This window comes from Gracilinanus agilis, chromosome 2, assembly GCF_016433145.1.
Source record: "Gracilinanus agilis isolate LMUSP501 chromosome 2, AgileGrace, whole genome shotgun sequence".
In the NCBI taxonomy this organism is placed as follows: Eukaryota; Metazoa; Chordata; class Mammalia; order Didelphimorphia; family Didelphidae; genus Gracilinanus; species Gracilinanus agilis.
In genome coordinates this window covers 671,370,423-671,387,004 of record NC_058131.1, presented here as the reverse complement: position 1 = coordinate 671,387,004, position 16,582 = coordinate 671,370,423, and the positions used below count along the sequence as shown (strand labels likewise).

At 38.0% G+C, this 16,582-nt stretch overlaps 1 protein-coding gene across 1 annotated transcript in view; it reads right to left on the bottom strand.

The window, feature by feature from the left end:
- Positions 1 to 16,582, bottom strand: part of CFAP70 (cilia and flagella associated protein 70) — a 78,931-nt gene that overhangs the window by 13,065 nt on the left and 49,284 nt on the right. The window contains exons 16-22 of the mRNA XM_044662811.1: positions 14,631 to 14,756; positions 7,574 to 7,707; positions 7,370 to 7,485; positions 6,983 to 7,177; positions 3,244 to 3,384; positions 1,474 to 1,598; positions 265 to 417 (exon numbers count right to left, since the gene is read on the bottom strand). Of these exons, the coding sequence (XP_044518746.1) occupies positions 265 to 417; positions 1,474 to 1,598; positions 3,244 to 3,384; positions 6,983 to 7,177; positions 7,370 to 7,485; positions 7,574 to 7,707; positions 14,631 to 14,756 (990 nt within the window). The remainder of the gene's footprint in view (positions 1 to 264; positions 418 to 1,473; positions 1,599 to 3,243; positions 3,385 to 6,982; positions 7,178 to 7,369; positions 7,486 to 7,573; positions 7,708 to 14,630; positions 14,757 to 16,582) is intronic.

Here is a 16,582-nt window from a genome sequence, read left to right as displayed (position 1 = left end):
CCAGCCTGTGGTTAAAAAGGTTTACTTAGTGACACAGAGAACACACCAACCGGGGCTACTCTCTTTGACCACCATTGGTGAGTACAGCTAAACCTATCTTCCTTCTCCTATCTTATCTTATCTTTTCTTTTCTTCTTTTTTTTTTTTTTTAATCCTTTTTTATCTTAGACTCTACTGTGTATTGGTAAGGGCTAGACTTTGGGGGTTAAGTGGCTAAGTTAGGAATCCCTTATCTTTTGTTGAGGTCCTAGAAAAGACAAATACCATGTAATCCATCTGTACAGCTGCCTGGAGGTACTCTTCTGCCTTGGGGAAATCCTTCTTAAGAAGGTGTGTCTCTCCCAGGACCAAGTAATATTCACAGCTAGGGCCTCCTTGGGGGTACAGCAATTCATGTGCAAGCACCCTGTGGACATACTGAAAAGAATGAAAAAACAATGTTGGAATGTTAGAAATGTTACCCTGGGTCAAACCCATAGTTCACAGTTCACCTAGCCCAGGAGACTGTCCATCTCTGAGCAGACCAAGAGGAAACCTATAGAAGGACGTGGTTATCCTCAACTTCAAAGAGTTGTGATGTGTCTAAAACATCCAGTATTTCCTTAATAATACACTACAGATGTCCTGAACTGGAAGGTACTTTGGTGCCTTAGGAAAAGCACTGACCTTGGAGTCACCAGACTTGAGTTTGAACTTCCACCCTGCCACTGGCTACCTAGGTAACCTTGGACACATGTCTTAACATCTCATCTGGAAAAAGGGGTCCTTTCCTGCTCTAGACTGACAGTCCTAGGAACTAGAAATAAGCATTCCTAAGCATTCCTAGCTATCCGAGACAAATTCTGACCCCAGCCACAATGCCAGGATGACTGGCGAATGGAACTATCTGTCACAGAGATCTGTCTGGAAGACCAGATAACTAGCCAAGAGTGTGAAGCATGAAGTCAACTTCATTGTCCTATAAAGGGGAGGCACAGTTTCAAGAAGCCTCAGAGTAGTTTAAAGGTTTATTTTTTTCCAAGTTCCAGACCCTAACTCTGGACTTTTAAGTGGGCATGTCTGATAACATCTACTACAGTAGGTTGACATGTTTTCACTGGAGAAGGACTACTTTGTCCCCTCCTTTCCCATCCATCTTCCTAAAAACAAAGCAAACTTTGCAAATTCAACAATTTTTGTTAGGGCTCACGTTATACAGACAGACAGCCAGACCTGGCAGAAACAGTCTAATATCATTGTTCTTCAACCCCCAAGGATCAGATTTGCTCTGATGTGCTTTCACAGCCAGCCCTGATGAGTAATATTACATACAAGAAATACTTTGATGCTTCTGCTCTTGGGTCCAGGGATGATCCTAAGAATATACCTACTTCTGGGTCACACATAGGAGGAACTTTAAAAGACAGCGTATGAATGAAATAACTAATTTATTGAAAAAAAAATTTTTTTTTTTTTTTGCTATTCTATGTTTACCTGAATAGCCTTGACCTTCATCAAGAAGCGTGTTGTCTCCATGAAGATACTGATGGGAGGCTGGGCAACTCCTTGAAAGGTTGAGGGAGTCAGAACAGCTGATGAAACCTGACTTTTTGAGGAAGCTGGAAAAAAACATATGAGAAGAGAAAGGAATAGAAGTAATGGAGAGGCCAGAAAAACAGGAGTGAGTATAAAGCAGAAAGACCTTGAAAGAGGGCACCAGAGAAGGCAGAAGACTCATTCAAATATTGATTCTCAAGGTGCTAAATCTTGCCTAGTCAAAAATTCAAATCACAAAAATTGGGAGCAACTTTTAAATTATAGCTTCCAGTCTACTATGAAGAATATATCTTGAAAATGTAGCCATAATAAGATCTATTAATAAAGGCCCAATTTTTTTTGCTATAATAATAGAAAATAATCATGGTAGATGAAATACAGGGAATGGCCTAGTGATCCATAAAAGAAAACATTTGAGAAACTCTAATGGATAGCCTACAGCAAAGATGTCACCTGCATCAGTGCAGCCAAACTGATGAAAATGTCATGGAAAAATGGTTGATAAAATAAACAAAAGTGCAGTACGACATAGATAATGTTAAATTGTGGTTTTCAAATACAATATGTCATCCTCAGGGATTCACTACTGGCCTACACTACCACAGGGCTGGGGATCAAACATTAAAAGACCAGGTAAAAAGCCAAAATAGTTTTTCTTCAAATACCTGAACTGGAGAAATTATAAACAAGGTAGACATATACACACATATACAATACACACACATATATATGCATGTGTATATTATACACACACACATACATGTATATTGTATATGTGTGTGTATTTGTGCATGTACACAGAGTATCCCAAAAGTCTTAATGTTGTTTTAAGCTTTCACTAAGCCTTTTGGACATCCTGTATCAGAGATGTGTTGGTAAATGCCTCATAGTTAGCTCTGCAGACAAAACAAATACATGCACCTTGGACTTTTAAGTTTAATCTGCATTATGAGTATTTTCTTAATTACTTCCTCAAGTCTAGATGAACCACAAAACAATAAATGAAGCCCTGATTGGCAGCACTTGCCTACTTCCAGGATGTCACTCCTAACTCTGAGGGTGTATTTCCTGCCCTTGGCTGACAGGTTTTGGTCCTCTGATTCCATCCAAAGGAGTACTCCCAGAAGGAAACTTCTTAGCAAGGCAGACTGGCTTCTGCTCTGCTCTTTCTAGTCTCAGAGGCTGCCTTTGGCCTTGACCTGCCCACAACATATGCCAGTTCTTCCTAACTGCCCATCTCCAGTCACTATGCTATGCTGCTTTTCATACATATGTGTATATGCTTCATTATGCATTAAACTGGGGAAGAGATTACATGGTATTTAATGTATGTGGAAGAGAAGAAAAGGAAAATGCATAGCATGTGATGGAAGCAGGCCTGGTGTAAAAGCATTATTATAAATTTTCAGATGAAATAAATCCTTTATAGAAAAATGTGCTGCTGTAGAATATCCTTTATGGGCACCTTGCCAAGGCTGCAGCCTGCTAGTCTTTTTCCAACTCTGAGCTCAATAATAAGTTCTATTGACTGAAGAGTTCTGTCACAAAGTGGAATCTTCACAATGTACCCTAATATCGATAGATGCACCAGTGGCTGAGAGATGATACCATCAGCTTTGATTAAGTCAGGGTTACCTCCCAATTCTCATCTCTTGTCTAGTCATCCATGTCATTCTCTATGCTTTGTAACTCTTTTTTGCTGCTTACCTTTCTTTGATGCCTCCTTAGAAACGGAAAATGACCTGGAAGTTCTGTGGATGGAACTCATTTCCTGTCCTTGTGAATCCAAAGGGTCAGACTGATGTTTGGTTGAGTCTTCAAGAAGATCATCTAGCATGGAAATCTCATCTAATCCCAACAAAATGAAATTTCTTTGAAAATTCTTCATAAATTGTCCGATAACAAATTATAACAGAAAATACTAAATAATTTTCAAAATTAAAAAAAAAATCTACACATCTAATTTCTGTTCATAAAGAGGCCAGTTCTTTGACACCAGTTTATTTATATGTGTTCTGCTTCTCTCTGTTGGGAAGTGAACAGATGATTAAGAAAATGTTATCTTGCTTGGGAATCTATTTGCCAAGAAAAATGCAGGAATTATATAAGCACAATTACAAAACACTTTTCACCCAAGTAAATTAGATCTAGACAATTAGAAGAACATTAGTTGCTCATGGGTAGTCCAAACTAATATGATAAAAATGACAGTCCTACCAAAATTAAGTACTTATTCAGTGCCAAACCAATCAAACTATCAAAAAACTATTTTATAGAACTAGAAAGAATAATAACAAAATTCATCTGGAAGAACAAAAGATCATGAATATCAAGAGGACTAATGAAAAAAAAAAAAAGGATAGTGGTCTAGTGGTACCAGTTATTAAATTGTACTATATGGAGCAGTAATAGAAATAATTTGGTACTGGCTAAGAAATAGAAGGGTAGGATCAATGGAATAGATTAGAGGTAAATGACCTCATCAATCTAGTGTTTGATAAACCCAAAGATCCCAGCTTTGGGGATAAGAACTCACTATTTTACAGAAACTTCTGAGAAAACTGGAAAACAACATGGCAAAAATTAGGTTTAAATCAATATCTCACACCCTATATCAAGATAAGGTCAAAAAGAGTATATGATTTAAACTTTTTAAAAATTTTTATTTATTTTTAAATATTTTTCCAAGGTTACATGATTCATGTTCTCTCCCTCCCCTCTCTGAATATTCATGATATTCTAGAAGGCAAAGGAGCTAGGATTACAATCTAGAATCATTTACCCATCAAAACTGAGTATAATTCCTCGAGGGGTGGGGGGGGGATTTGGGTATTCAGTGAAATAGAGGATTTTCAAGCATTCTTGATGAAAAGATAAAAGCTGATAGAAAATCTGATTATCAATTACAAAACTCAAGAAAGTCATAAAAAGGTAAACAGGGAAGAGAAATCATATAGAATTCAATAAGGTTAAAGGTTAAACTGTTTATATTCCTATTTGGGAAGTTGATATTGTAACTCCTAAGAACTTTATAATTATTAAGGCACTTAGAAGGAATATACACAGACAAAGAGCACTGGTGTGTGAATTGAATATGATAGGATGATATCTTAAAAAAAATAAAATTAAGGAATGAGAAAGATGATTTCATTAGGAAAAGGGAGAGATAGAATGGGGTAAATTGTCTTACATAAAAGGGACACAAATGATCTTTTAGAATGGAAGAGAAGATGAGAGGAGCAGGATTATGGGATGGAGGTTGTTTGAACCTTACTACCTTCAGAATCGGCTCAACAGGGGAATATACATATTTAGTTGGGTATAGAAATCTATCTTACCCTAAGGAAAGTAGGAGGGGAAAGAGATAAGAGAAGAGGGACAGAACTGATACAAGGGGAGGCAGATTCAGGGAGGCAATAGTCAGAAGCAAAACCTGATGGAAAGGATGAAAGAGGAGAGAGTAGGATAAACAGGGGATTTAGGATGGAGGGAAATCCACAGTAATCATAACTATGAAATTTATAGTAAGTTTCTCTGAAAAGACCTAATTTCTCAAATATATAGAGAACTGAGTCAAATTTATAAGATCACAATTCCCCAATTGATATGGATATGAACATGCATTTTTCAGACAATGTAATCAAAACTATTTATTGTCATATGAAAAAATGCTCTAAATCCCTATTGATTAGAGAAATGCATATTAAAACAATTTTGAGGTACTACCCTGCACTTGTCATATTGGCTAATATGACAAAAAAGGAAAAGGAAAATGTTGGAGGGAATGTGGGAAAATTGAGACACTAATGTGGAGTTGCGAATTGATTCTAGAAAGCAATTTGGAATTATGCCTAAAGAACTATAAATCTGTGCATATCCATTCATCCTGCAATACTACTACTAGGTCTGTATCCCAAAGAGAATAAAAAGGAAAGGACCTATATGTACAAAAATATTTATAGCAGCATTTTTTGTGGTAGTAAAGAATTGGAAACTGAGGAAATGCCCATCAATTGAGGAATGGATGACAAGTTGTAGTATATGATCGTGATGGAATACAACTGTTTTATTTTATAAAAGTAATGAGCAGGATGCTTTCAGGAAAAGCTGGGAAGAATCACATGAACTGATGCAAAGTGAAATGAGCAGAACCAAAGCAGTGTACACAGTAACGGTAATATCATATGATAATCACCTATGAATCATTTAGCTATTCTCAGCAATACAATAGTCTAAGAAAATTCTGAAGGACTTATAATGAAAAATACTATCTATCTCCAGAGAAAGAACTGATAGAATCTGAATGCAGATTGAAGCATACTTTTTTAAAAACCCTTACCTTCAGCCGTTTAATCAGTACTGTGTACTGGTTCCAAGACAGAAGAGTAGTAAGGGCTAGGCAATGGGGGTCAAATGACTTGTCCAAGGTCACACGGGTAGGAAGTGTCTGAGGCCAGATTTGAATCTAGATCTTCCCATCTCTAGGCCTGGCTCTCAATCCACTGAGCCACCTAGCTGCCCCCTGAAGCATACTTTTAAATTTTTCTTTTATTTCTTACCTTTTTTGGGGGGTTGTATTTTTTTCACAACATGATTAATATGGAAATATGTTTTGCATGACTGCACGTGTATAACCTCTATCAAAGTGCTTGCCTTTTCAACCATTAGTGAGAGAGAGAATTTGGAACTCAACATTTTTTAAATGAATGTTAAAAAAACTTTTTTACATGTAATTGGGAAATTTTTAAAACATTAAATCTCTTTTTTTAAAAAAGGAATGAATAAGACAGAGAGTGTTATTATGGCCCCAGGGAGAGGAAAGACTTAAAATGTTAATTTTGAAAAGTGTGACAAAATTGAATTAAAATTTGGTGAGCAGCAACAAAAGCCTTGCTGAAGGTATAGAAAGTCTGGTGAGTGACAGTCCTATCCAAACCCAACTTTATTGGTTAAATTTCTCTTTCTCATTTCTTGTTAAATTTTACTAGCTTCTAACCAAGGTGGCGTTAACCAGAAGCATACTATTTGTAAAATTTATCTCTGGTGCTCTCTCTTCCCTTCTTCCAGTGTCCTCTCTGATCCTTCTTAAGTGTTCCTCTTCCTCCCTAAAATACCTATGTCCCAGTCCCACATGATCTTGCTCTAAAAAAACCCAAACAACTTAATCCAAATAATGTGTTTCCCTATATCAAGGGCATCTGCATTTTTAAAAGGAGACTTGAAGACAAATAATAAAAGCCTTAACAATCCTTATGAATGAATCTGAAATTTTCTGGGGAATCTGGGGATTTCAGACACATTGGTTGGCCAGTTGGGTAGATTTGGGTCAGGGTCCATCCTAATATCCTTGAGGTCACATCACTACTTTGCCTGATTATAAAGGCCAGTCTCCCTCCCAACATCCATTACTATATCTAGCTCTTAGAACATTTCACCATTAACACACCTGGTATTTCTCTTTTGCTTGGTGAAGAAGATCTCACAACTCCTAAGGTTGTTATACTGGATTCCAGTTTCCCTCCAACATCAACAGAATCACTAGTAGTCTTTTCTTTGATTACTTTGGCATTAAGCTGTTTGGCAGCTTCATGAAATGCCATTTCCATTCGAATATCATTATTCTGAATTTCATAGAACAAGCCTGAAAAGACATCAAACTGGATGACTTATGAATTTCCCATTTTAACATTCTAACAAGTTGCAAATTTTAACATTCAGTTGAATTCTTGCCACAGTGCAAAATAAAGGAATAAAATAAAAAGGGGGTGGGGAGGTGGGGAGACTATCTTATAAAGAAAACACAACAGACAGACAGATTGCAAGACTGCTGTACCGAGCAAAGTCCATGCCACAACATTGTTTGGTTCCAAGCAAGTGGCATCTTCAAAGAAAATCTCTGCTTGTTCATAGTGCTCCATCATCATAGCCAGAAGACCACATAGCAGCAGGCTGAGGACAAATATCATTAGCATCAGCCCCATGATCACAGTGGATGCTTAACAATGAGCCACAAAAAGCCCCCATCTCCTTTCCATACCTGGTCATGTGTGTCTGATTCAGAGAAAGAGCTTTACGAAAACATTCTTGTGCTTTGGTAATATCATCGAGCAGAAGGCAAAATGAGCCATAATCCAGCCAGTGTTCTATATTCTGGTTGTCACGAACCAGTCTCTACAAACAAGAATCATTAGGAATATTAATTCTTCTACTCTTATTTGTGAAATATTGTATGCTTTTCTGATACCCTAAAACCCAATAAAAGAGCATGAGATAGTGCTAAACATACAGTAGGCACTACAAAAAAAATACATGTTGGACTGTATTAAGAGATCACAATCCCAGCATAGATTTAGGTTGTTCCTTTAACCACAGAACCAAGTGAATATATTTTGGCATTTATCTACCAGTTCACATTATTCTTCTCACAAACATTAGATAATAATATCTGATCAAGTGTTCTTCATATTTGCCTCATCTATCCAAATACTTCAAGAATCTGAAATTTCATCTATATGGGTAATAATTCAACTTATGCATATTATAACTCCTCTACAAAATAGTTTCTATTTGGGCCTACAACTTTCATTCAGCATCTCATTCCTTACCACTAACTTATTGCACCATGACTTATAAATATATTGCATAAAATCTCTGATTTTCTATAGTTACTTCCATCTTTTTAAGATCCAGAAGGTGATCGATAGTCTTTTCTTTTTCCTTTAAATTCTCTATGTACATCTATTGCAACTAGTATAATATTTAATGCTCAATTCAACTCTATAATTTATCTTTTTATTGAATTTAATATGTTCTGATAGTGAGGTTTTAAAATATCTCATCATTAATTTTTAGCTATTTTTGCAATTTTGTGAGATTTTCTGTTATAAATTATACAGTAGAATTATAAGCACACACCCTTTTATTTTTTATTTATATGTTTGTTTGTTTATTTGTTTGTTTATTTTAGAAAAATTTTCCATGGTTACATGATTCATGTTTTTACTTTCCCCTTCACCCCCTTAAACACCTCCCCCCATAGCCGATGCGCATTTCCACTGGTTTTAACATGTGTCATTGATCAAGACCTATTTCCAAATTGTTGACAATTGCATTGGTGTGGTAGTTTCGAGTCTACATCCCCAATCATGTCCGCATCAATCCATGTGTTCAAGCAGTTGTTTTTCTTCTGTGTTTCCTCTCCTGTAGTTCTTCCTCTGAATGTGGGTAGCGTTCTTCACCCTAAATCCCTTAGAACTGTCCTGGGTCATTGCATTGCTGCTGGTACAGAAGTCCATTACATTCGATTTTACCACAGTGTATCAGTCTCTATGTACAGTGTTCTTCTGGCTTTGCTCCTTTCACTCTGCATGAATTCCTGGAGGTCTTTCCAGTTCACATGGAATTCCTCCAGTTTATTATTCCTTTGAGCACAATAGTATTCCATCACCAGCATATACCACAATTTGTTCAGCCATTCCCCGATTGAAGGACATCCCCTCCTTTTCCAATTTGTTGCCACCACAAAAAGCATGGCTATAAATATCTTTGTACGAGTCTTTTTAAATGGCATACTTTCATTATGCATACACATGTCTGTGTTTATATCATCTAATGCTTAGCAGGCACTGTGCTAGGCATTGGGAATAAAAAGACCAAAAAAAATCCTTAATCTAAAAAAGATTACATACTCTCAAAGGAAACCACATAATACACACACACACACACACACACACACACACACACACACACACACACACACACTCAAGCATTCAGGCAGGTTAAGGTTTTTTGTTTATTCCCAATGCCTAGCACAGTGCCTGGAAAATTCAATACAAATAACCAGAAATAAAGGGTGATAACCAGAAATAAAGGGTTGTAGCCAACAGGAAAGACTTTATACAGAAGGTAGTGCTTGGGTTAAGTCTTGAATGATGTAAAGGTCTCTGTGAGGTAAAAGTGAGAAGTAAGGGCATTCTAGGTAAGGAAGACAGCCAGGGCAAAGGGACAGAGATTCCAGGTAAAGTGCCATGTACAAGGAGCAAAGGAACAGAACTTGGCTGGATCATGATTATGGGAAGGGGAATAATGAAAAATGAGGCCAGAAAGTTAGGTTCAGGCCAAGTTGTAAGAGCCTTTAAAAGTCAAATTGAAATGCTTTTGATTTATTCTGAAGGCATTAGGGAACTGAAACTACTTGCACTTATTTAGTAGGGGACAAACATGGTTAGACCTAAACTTAAATAAAATTACTTTAGCATCTAGGTGGAAGAGACTTGAGATGAAAAACTAATCGAGAAGAAAAACTAATTTGGATGTTCTCTCTCTCTCTCTCTCTCTCTCTCTCTCTCTCTCTCTCTCTCTCTCTCTCTGCCGTTGTCCCTCACCCTTTCCCTCTCCCTCCCTCCGTGTATGTATGTATATGTGTGTGTATGTGTGTGTATATATGTATATATATATATGTAATCTCCATTTCTCCATTTCAAAGGCTAAATGATTCTAAAGAGTATATCTTTTGCCTTGATAGAGTATACTGAAATTCGCAAGATAGATAATTCTGGATTCACAGTTCATTCTTCAAATTGTTGTAATCTTGATTATTCTTTTTTTATTAAGTAATTTCTATATTTCTCTTAGGAACCTGAAATAAGTTTTCTTTAGTGTTATAATGTTGGGCTTGAGACAAGTGTAGACGAAACCTTTTTTGGTTTCTCCTCTCCTTTGCTCCTAAACCATATTTTCTACCAGCTTCTCCTTTGCAGTGAAGTCACCAGAAATCAAAGTATATGTAGATCTAATTTGGAGAAGTCCTTTATAGAATTTCTTCATCTTCTTATCATTTGTAATTGATGGAGGTATATAGGCTGAAATTGTTTTCATTGTGGTCTTTTTCGCATTATAGCATGAGATGACCAAATGTACCATAAATGAGGTTTTTCTCTTATTGCCTTTGTATAGAAGCTTCCTTTTTTCTTCTGGTTTCTCAAAGGTCTGCCTTTTTAATACCATTATTTTTCCAATGATATTACATACCTTCAAATCATGGAGAACTATTGTCTCTGAAGAATTGAAAGAAATATCACTCAATGGGCAGTAGAGGAGCATGTAATGGGAGTGAACATATGTAAAATATATGAAACTGTGAAGATGCCCCCAACAAGGGGTTTTATGCAAAAAATGTATTACTGAAAATGAAGATAGACTCATACAACCTATCAACAGCCAATATACTTTGTTGATTTATTTATGATGTCAAAAGAAAGCATGAAAGGTCCCAAAACACTGGAAGCCCATATATGGAAGAACATAGATATACATGCAGGAGAACATTCATGTTCATGCATGTGCCCCTTATGGCAGACATGTGGAAAGATGGGTGGAGGAGTCAAGCAAGGTGGGCAGGCATGGATTGGTTAAAATCTGTGTTGCTGGAAGAAATGGCCACATCAGTGAGATCACGGATCCACTGGAGTCTTAGCACACATTATTGTTTGTTTCTATGAGATTTGGGAACGTTTTTCTGATTATTTTCTTTTTTTATTTGTTTTGGGGGCTAAAAAGACTTTTTTTTCCAGTTATGTGTAGAAACAATTTTTGACAATTGTTTCATGATATTTTAGGATTCAGATTCTCTCCCTACCTTCCCTTTGCCTCAGTGAGTTGGTAAATAGTCTATTATAGCAAATTGCTTACCTTCTCTGAGCAGCAGGAGAGAAGGGAGAGAAGAAGATGGTTTAGATCTTTAATTTTGTAAAACATATGTTGAAAATTATTATTATTATTACATATATATAAATATTATTATTACATGTAATCGGAAAATAAAATATCTTTGAATTAAAAAAAATTTTTAAATAGTCTGATAGAGGCTATACCAATGCTTTCATGTAGTACATATGCTCATGTCATGATAGAAGACCTATATCACACATATAATAAAAATCTCATGAAGGAAATAAAGAGGAAAATGGCTTGTCTTGATCTTCAATAAAACTCCAACAGTTCCTTCTTTGGCTATGGATAGCATTTTCATCATGAGTCCCTTGTGGTTATCTTGGAAATTTGCTTTGCTGATAATGATTTAGTCCTGATTGCTGCTTTATAGTATAGTTTAAAATCTGGTATGGCTAAGACTCCTTATTTTTTTTTTTTTTTTTTTACTGATTCCTTTGACATTCCTTGCCTTTTATTCTTTCAGATGAATTTTGCTGTTATTTTTTCTGGTTCTGTGGAATAATTTTTGGGTCATTTGGAATGACACTGAATAGGTAAATTAATTTAGGTAGGTTGTCTTTTTTGTATCAGCTTGGCCTCCCTGTGAGCAATTAATGTTTTTCCAGTTGTTCAGGTCTGACTTTATTTGCATGAACTGTTTTGTAATTGTGTTCATAAAGTTACTGGGTTTGTTTTGGTAGATATACCCCTAGGTATTTTGTATTGTCTATAGGTATTTTGAATGGAATTTCCTTTTCTATCTCTTGCTGTTGGACTTTGGTGGTGGTAAATTGAAATGTTGATGATTTATATGGGGTTTTTCTGCATCCTGCAACTTTGCTAAAGTTGGATTATTTTCCATATTAAATCACAGAATTTCAAAGTTGAAAAGGGCAAAAGAAAGCAATTTGTCCAAACCATTACTGAAGAAAAACCTCCTTTGAACACTTCCACCAAGTGTTCATCCATCTTCTCCCAGATCTTTAGAGAGGGAGAACTCACTACCTCTTTAGGGCAATCCATTCTGGTTTTAGACAACTTCTTAACGTCATACCCAAATCTACCCATTTGAACTTGGGTGCATTGTTCCTTGTTCTACCCTCTGGTCCAGATGGAACAAGCCAACTCTTTCTTCCAGTTGATAGGATTTAATTACTTGAAGAGTGTGCGCCTGCTCCCTTTGCAGTTCAAAATGAAGCAATCGTGTAGAAACTTGGAGGGAGTCAATTTCCTGCCATGATATCCTGCCTGATTAGCACTCAGGGGTGACAAAAAGTGGTGAGGGTGAGCATTTATTAAGTTCCGGGGACTGTGCTAAGTACTTTACAATTATTATCTCCAGTTGGCCAGGTCTTTTCCCTTAGCATTTTCTTGCTTCTTGCCTGGGGCATTTAATGTGAAACTAAGTTCCCAGGTAATTTGAAAGTAAAGAGACTCATTGTGCTATCCAGAGAATAGGCTGGGAGACACCAGAGAGGAATCTTTGAAATCCTCTGGAGTCATACAAGTGAAGAAGAAGATACCAAGATCTATGGATGACTTGCCTGGCTGGTCTCTAGCAGGCCTCTATCTAGCTGCTAACTCGAAGATCATTACAAAGCCCACGAATGTGCATGTCACAGGGGAGGTTTAGTCCTGTTGCACACACTCGTGGTGAATGGGATGGGGTGACACGCTCCAAGCACTACCCAGTGACTCGCCCAGAAAACGCACTCTGAAGAGCCCCCTCTGCCCTGGCCCCTGGGATTGATTAAAGGCTCGTAGAACTAACTCATGAAAAATAGGGCTTCCGAGGCCCTTGTTCACCTGCTGTGTTTTACAGGTAAAAAAGCTGAAGTCTATAAAGGTAAAATGACTTGTTCGGGTCACTTAGGGAGTAAGCATCCAAGCTAAGATTTGAACCCAGGCCCTCTGGCTCCAGAATGAGTGTTCTTTACCCAATCATAGGCTGTCTCCCTAGTGCTACTTCAGCCCCAGAAATGTGTGTTGTCCTATAGACGGGGTCTAGAGAAAAAGTGGAGTGAGCAAACATCCACCATGTCATGGGAGACTGACCTATCACACGTGTACATACAGACACGTGCTCATCTCTGCTCTCACTGAGGTCTGAACCTTCCTCTTTCTCCCTCCTACAACCTGCTTCCACCCTAACTAGCAGGTCCCCGTAGGTAGACCACTGAGCCCCGGGTGCTCCCCGACCCTGCGGTGATCTCCTGAGCCGCCCACACTGAGGGCACCGGACAAGTGAGCGGCTACTCACAACAATGACAACTTTTAGATCCCTAAACTACCATTTACTTAACAGTAAAGCAAAAGAAATACTGTTAAAGATGCCAATGTAGTAAAGCAAACGCCTTTTTAAACACCACAATGCACAGACATACCCAGATCATAGCTTTACGCTGAGATATTCTATATGTGAGCTGCAGAATGGGCGCTACTAGACCCTGGGCAGGTAAAGGCAAGACCAAAGCAAAGCCACGCTCAGGGTGACTCGCTAGTCTGGATCACGGGCCCATTCGGGGACATCCCTACCACAAGAAACAATTCTCTTTTTCTCTTCTCTACTTGAATGAAGTCCTTATAAATTCTTCCAATCTGCCCTTACCATTAAAAAGATGTTAAGAAAGTATTGGGGTGACGTGAATCACAGTTCTCTCTTAGGTGGAGAACTACAAAGCAGTTTGTTTTGCAATTCTTCAGAATTCTGTCACTTTGCATTATAGTTTTCTATATTTGTCTCTTATCCCTCTACTAGAATGTAATTTCCATGAGGAAGGAAACTATTGACTTACGTAAACCGTATGTTTTCCCCCAGCCACTGTCACACAATACTTAGTTGATTTGAGTTGAAAGAATAACCAAGTACAAGTGCCGATTTCTACCAGATTTGTGTTCGATTTCAAGAGACGGCACTTGCTTACAATACTAAGTATAGTCCATGTACCAGAGGAACATTTCTTTAAAAAATTATGCAGGGTCAAGAAATAAAAACACTAGAAGTCGTCGTAACCCTTTGGTAAGCTGCTAAGAGGGCAGAACAGTTTGAAAATAAGGATGAGAGGAGTAAAGCCCTCTTCCTGAAAACATTGTTTGGATCAAATCGGAGATTCTGTTTAGCGCCAGAGACATTTTTTCTAGAGACCTCAGGAAACCCTCTGTGTAGCCCAGCCCAGTGGTCTGTCTCCATGAAGGGACACATCATCTAATAGGCAGAGGGTCTTCGTCCACTTGGAGGTTGCTTAGAGAACCTTAAAAGGACCCCAGAAAGGACAGGCAATCCCCGCTTTCTAGATCATTCTACAATAGACTGATAACTAAAGATCAACCAACAGTACTACTTCTCCTGGGGATGAGGGAGAAGAATGGAGAGACTCTCTTACCTCCTCATAGTATACTGTTGCAAGGGCAAAGTCTTCATTGACTTGTGCTTCATATGCAAAGAGTCGGAGTTGTTCCGAAGTGGTGGCAGCAGTCAGAGCAGTACTTAGACTCTCATCTGGCATGCTCTATTCAAAGAGAAAGATGTGACACTAGCAAAATGGAATAATTTGAAGCTTTAAAGGGGTAAACGTAGAAAAGCAAATAAAAGGTGTGAAACTAAGAATATAAATTCTAAATGATTCTGAGGCTTCTTGTCAGTTTTCTTAGACAAATAAATAATATGCTTGAATCAAGAAGGAAAACTTTAAAGGTTTATTTGTCATGTTTGAAATTTGCACATAGATGGCAGGTGAACCCCTGAGAAAGGAAGATATTGCCCAGGATTTCTCTTCTTTTGGAAGAAGCATAGGACTTCAAGATGAGATCTGGAGTGTTTAATCCCCGCTGAAGCTTGGAAATGGGTTTATAAATCACCCAAAGGATAACTATAGCTTAGAAACTCAGGTGGAAAAAAGTACTCAGAAATAAGTGATGAGAGGGCAGCTGGGTGGCTCAATGGATTGAGAGCCAGGCCTAGAGATGGGAGGTCCTAGGTTCAAATCTGGCCTCAGATACTAACCAGCTGTGTGACTCTGGGCAAGTCACTTGACCCCCATTGCCTAGCCCTTACCACTCTTCTGCCTTAGAACATTGGTTCCAAGTATTGATTCTAAATATTCAACAGTATTGATTCTAAGACAGAAGATAAGGGTTTAAAAAAAAAAGTGTTGATCTGTTGTTTTGAAAATTATCTGTAAAGGAGGGAAATATCTTTTCATTTTAGCAATGTGCATGTGAAGAAACAGGGCTTCTGACAGAACAAGGAGCAGCTCTTAAAACATTACCTAGGATTTTCTTTAAAAAAAAAAAACAACAACACAAAACTATCCGAGATAAAATGCTGACAAGTCAGCTTCCCTGTGTCTTTAATAGCACCCCGCCACACACACACACACACACATATAACTGATACCATATGAAGAGGGCTAGAAAGTTGTAATGAAAATTATGTAACGCATGCCTGGGTGGGCATTTGAGATGTGGGGTTCAAGGGCTTGAGGAAGGAACAGCCCACCTAAAAGTTCCTTTCTGTGCCTGGGCCTGCCTTTGATTCCACTCAACCACTCCATTAGTGATAAAGTATCGGAGTCCTGTAGAGCCTTGTCAATGAACAGGATTGGAGATCACAGCCAAATGACAAAGCAGCAAGTGTGGAAAAGCAGTGGGGGAAGGAAATGAGGGTCCTAGTTCCCAGTTAGGGCATGTTTCCAGGGCTCTGGGTGGGAACAACTTAGAACAATTAAAGGCTGAGCAACTGAACTGGATCCTGGCTGCTCAAACTCATGGGTTCCTAGAGACTGGTTTGGGCTGCCCAGGTTTAGGAGCCCCAGGTGTATAACACATATGACCATTGTTCTAATATATTGGCCTTTATTCCTTGGCCTAGGATCATAGCTTTGGAGCTGGAAGGAACCTTAGTGGTTATCTAAGCCAACACTGTTATTTAACAAATGAGGAAAAAGACTCCAGGTCATGAAGTGACTTGTGTGAAGTCTATGGTAGTGAGTAAAGCACTATATACAGTCAAGCTATATTTAGATAGTCTATTTCATTATGTATTACTCATAGAACATGGGCCCATTAAAACAAAATATGAAAGGAAAAAGGGAGAGTTTCCTGATGGATGGGAGTGAGCCATAAGAGACTCATTGGATAAATTCACACTGACCATATCCCTCAAATGAGGAGATGAATACTGTCATCCAGAAAAGGGAGAAGCTAGGCATTTCCTTCAAGTAACTGCTTGTATTGGGTAGAATGTATAATCAATCAAGGTGAGCATGGGTCAGCCATTCCCTGGGCCCTCTTCCCTAAAGATGCAAGTAACTGCCACAGTGACCTTTCTCCCACA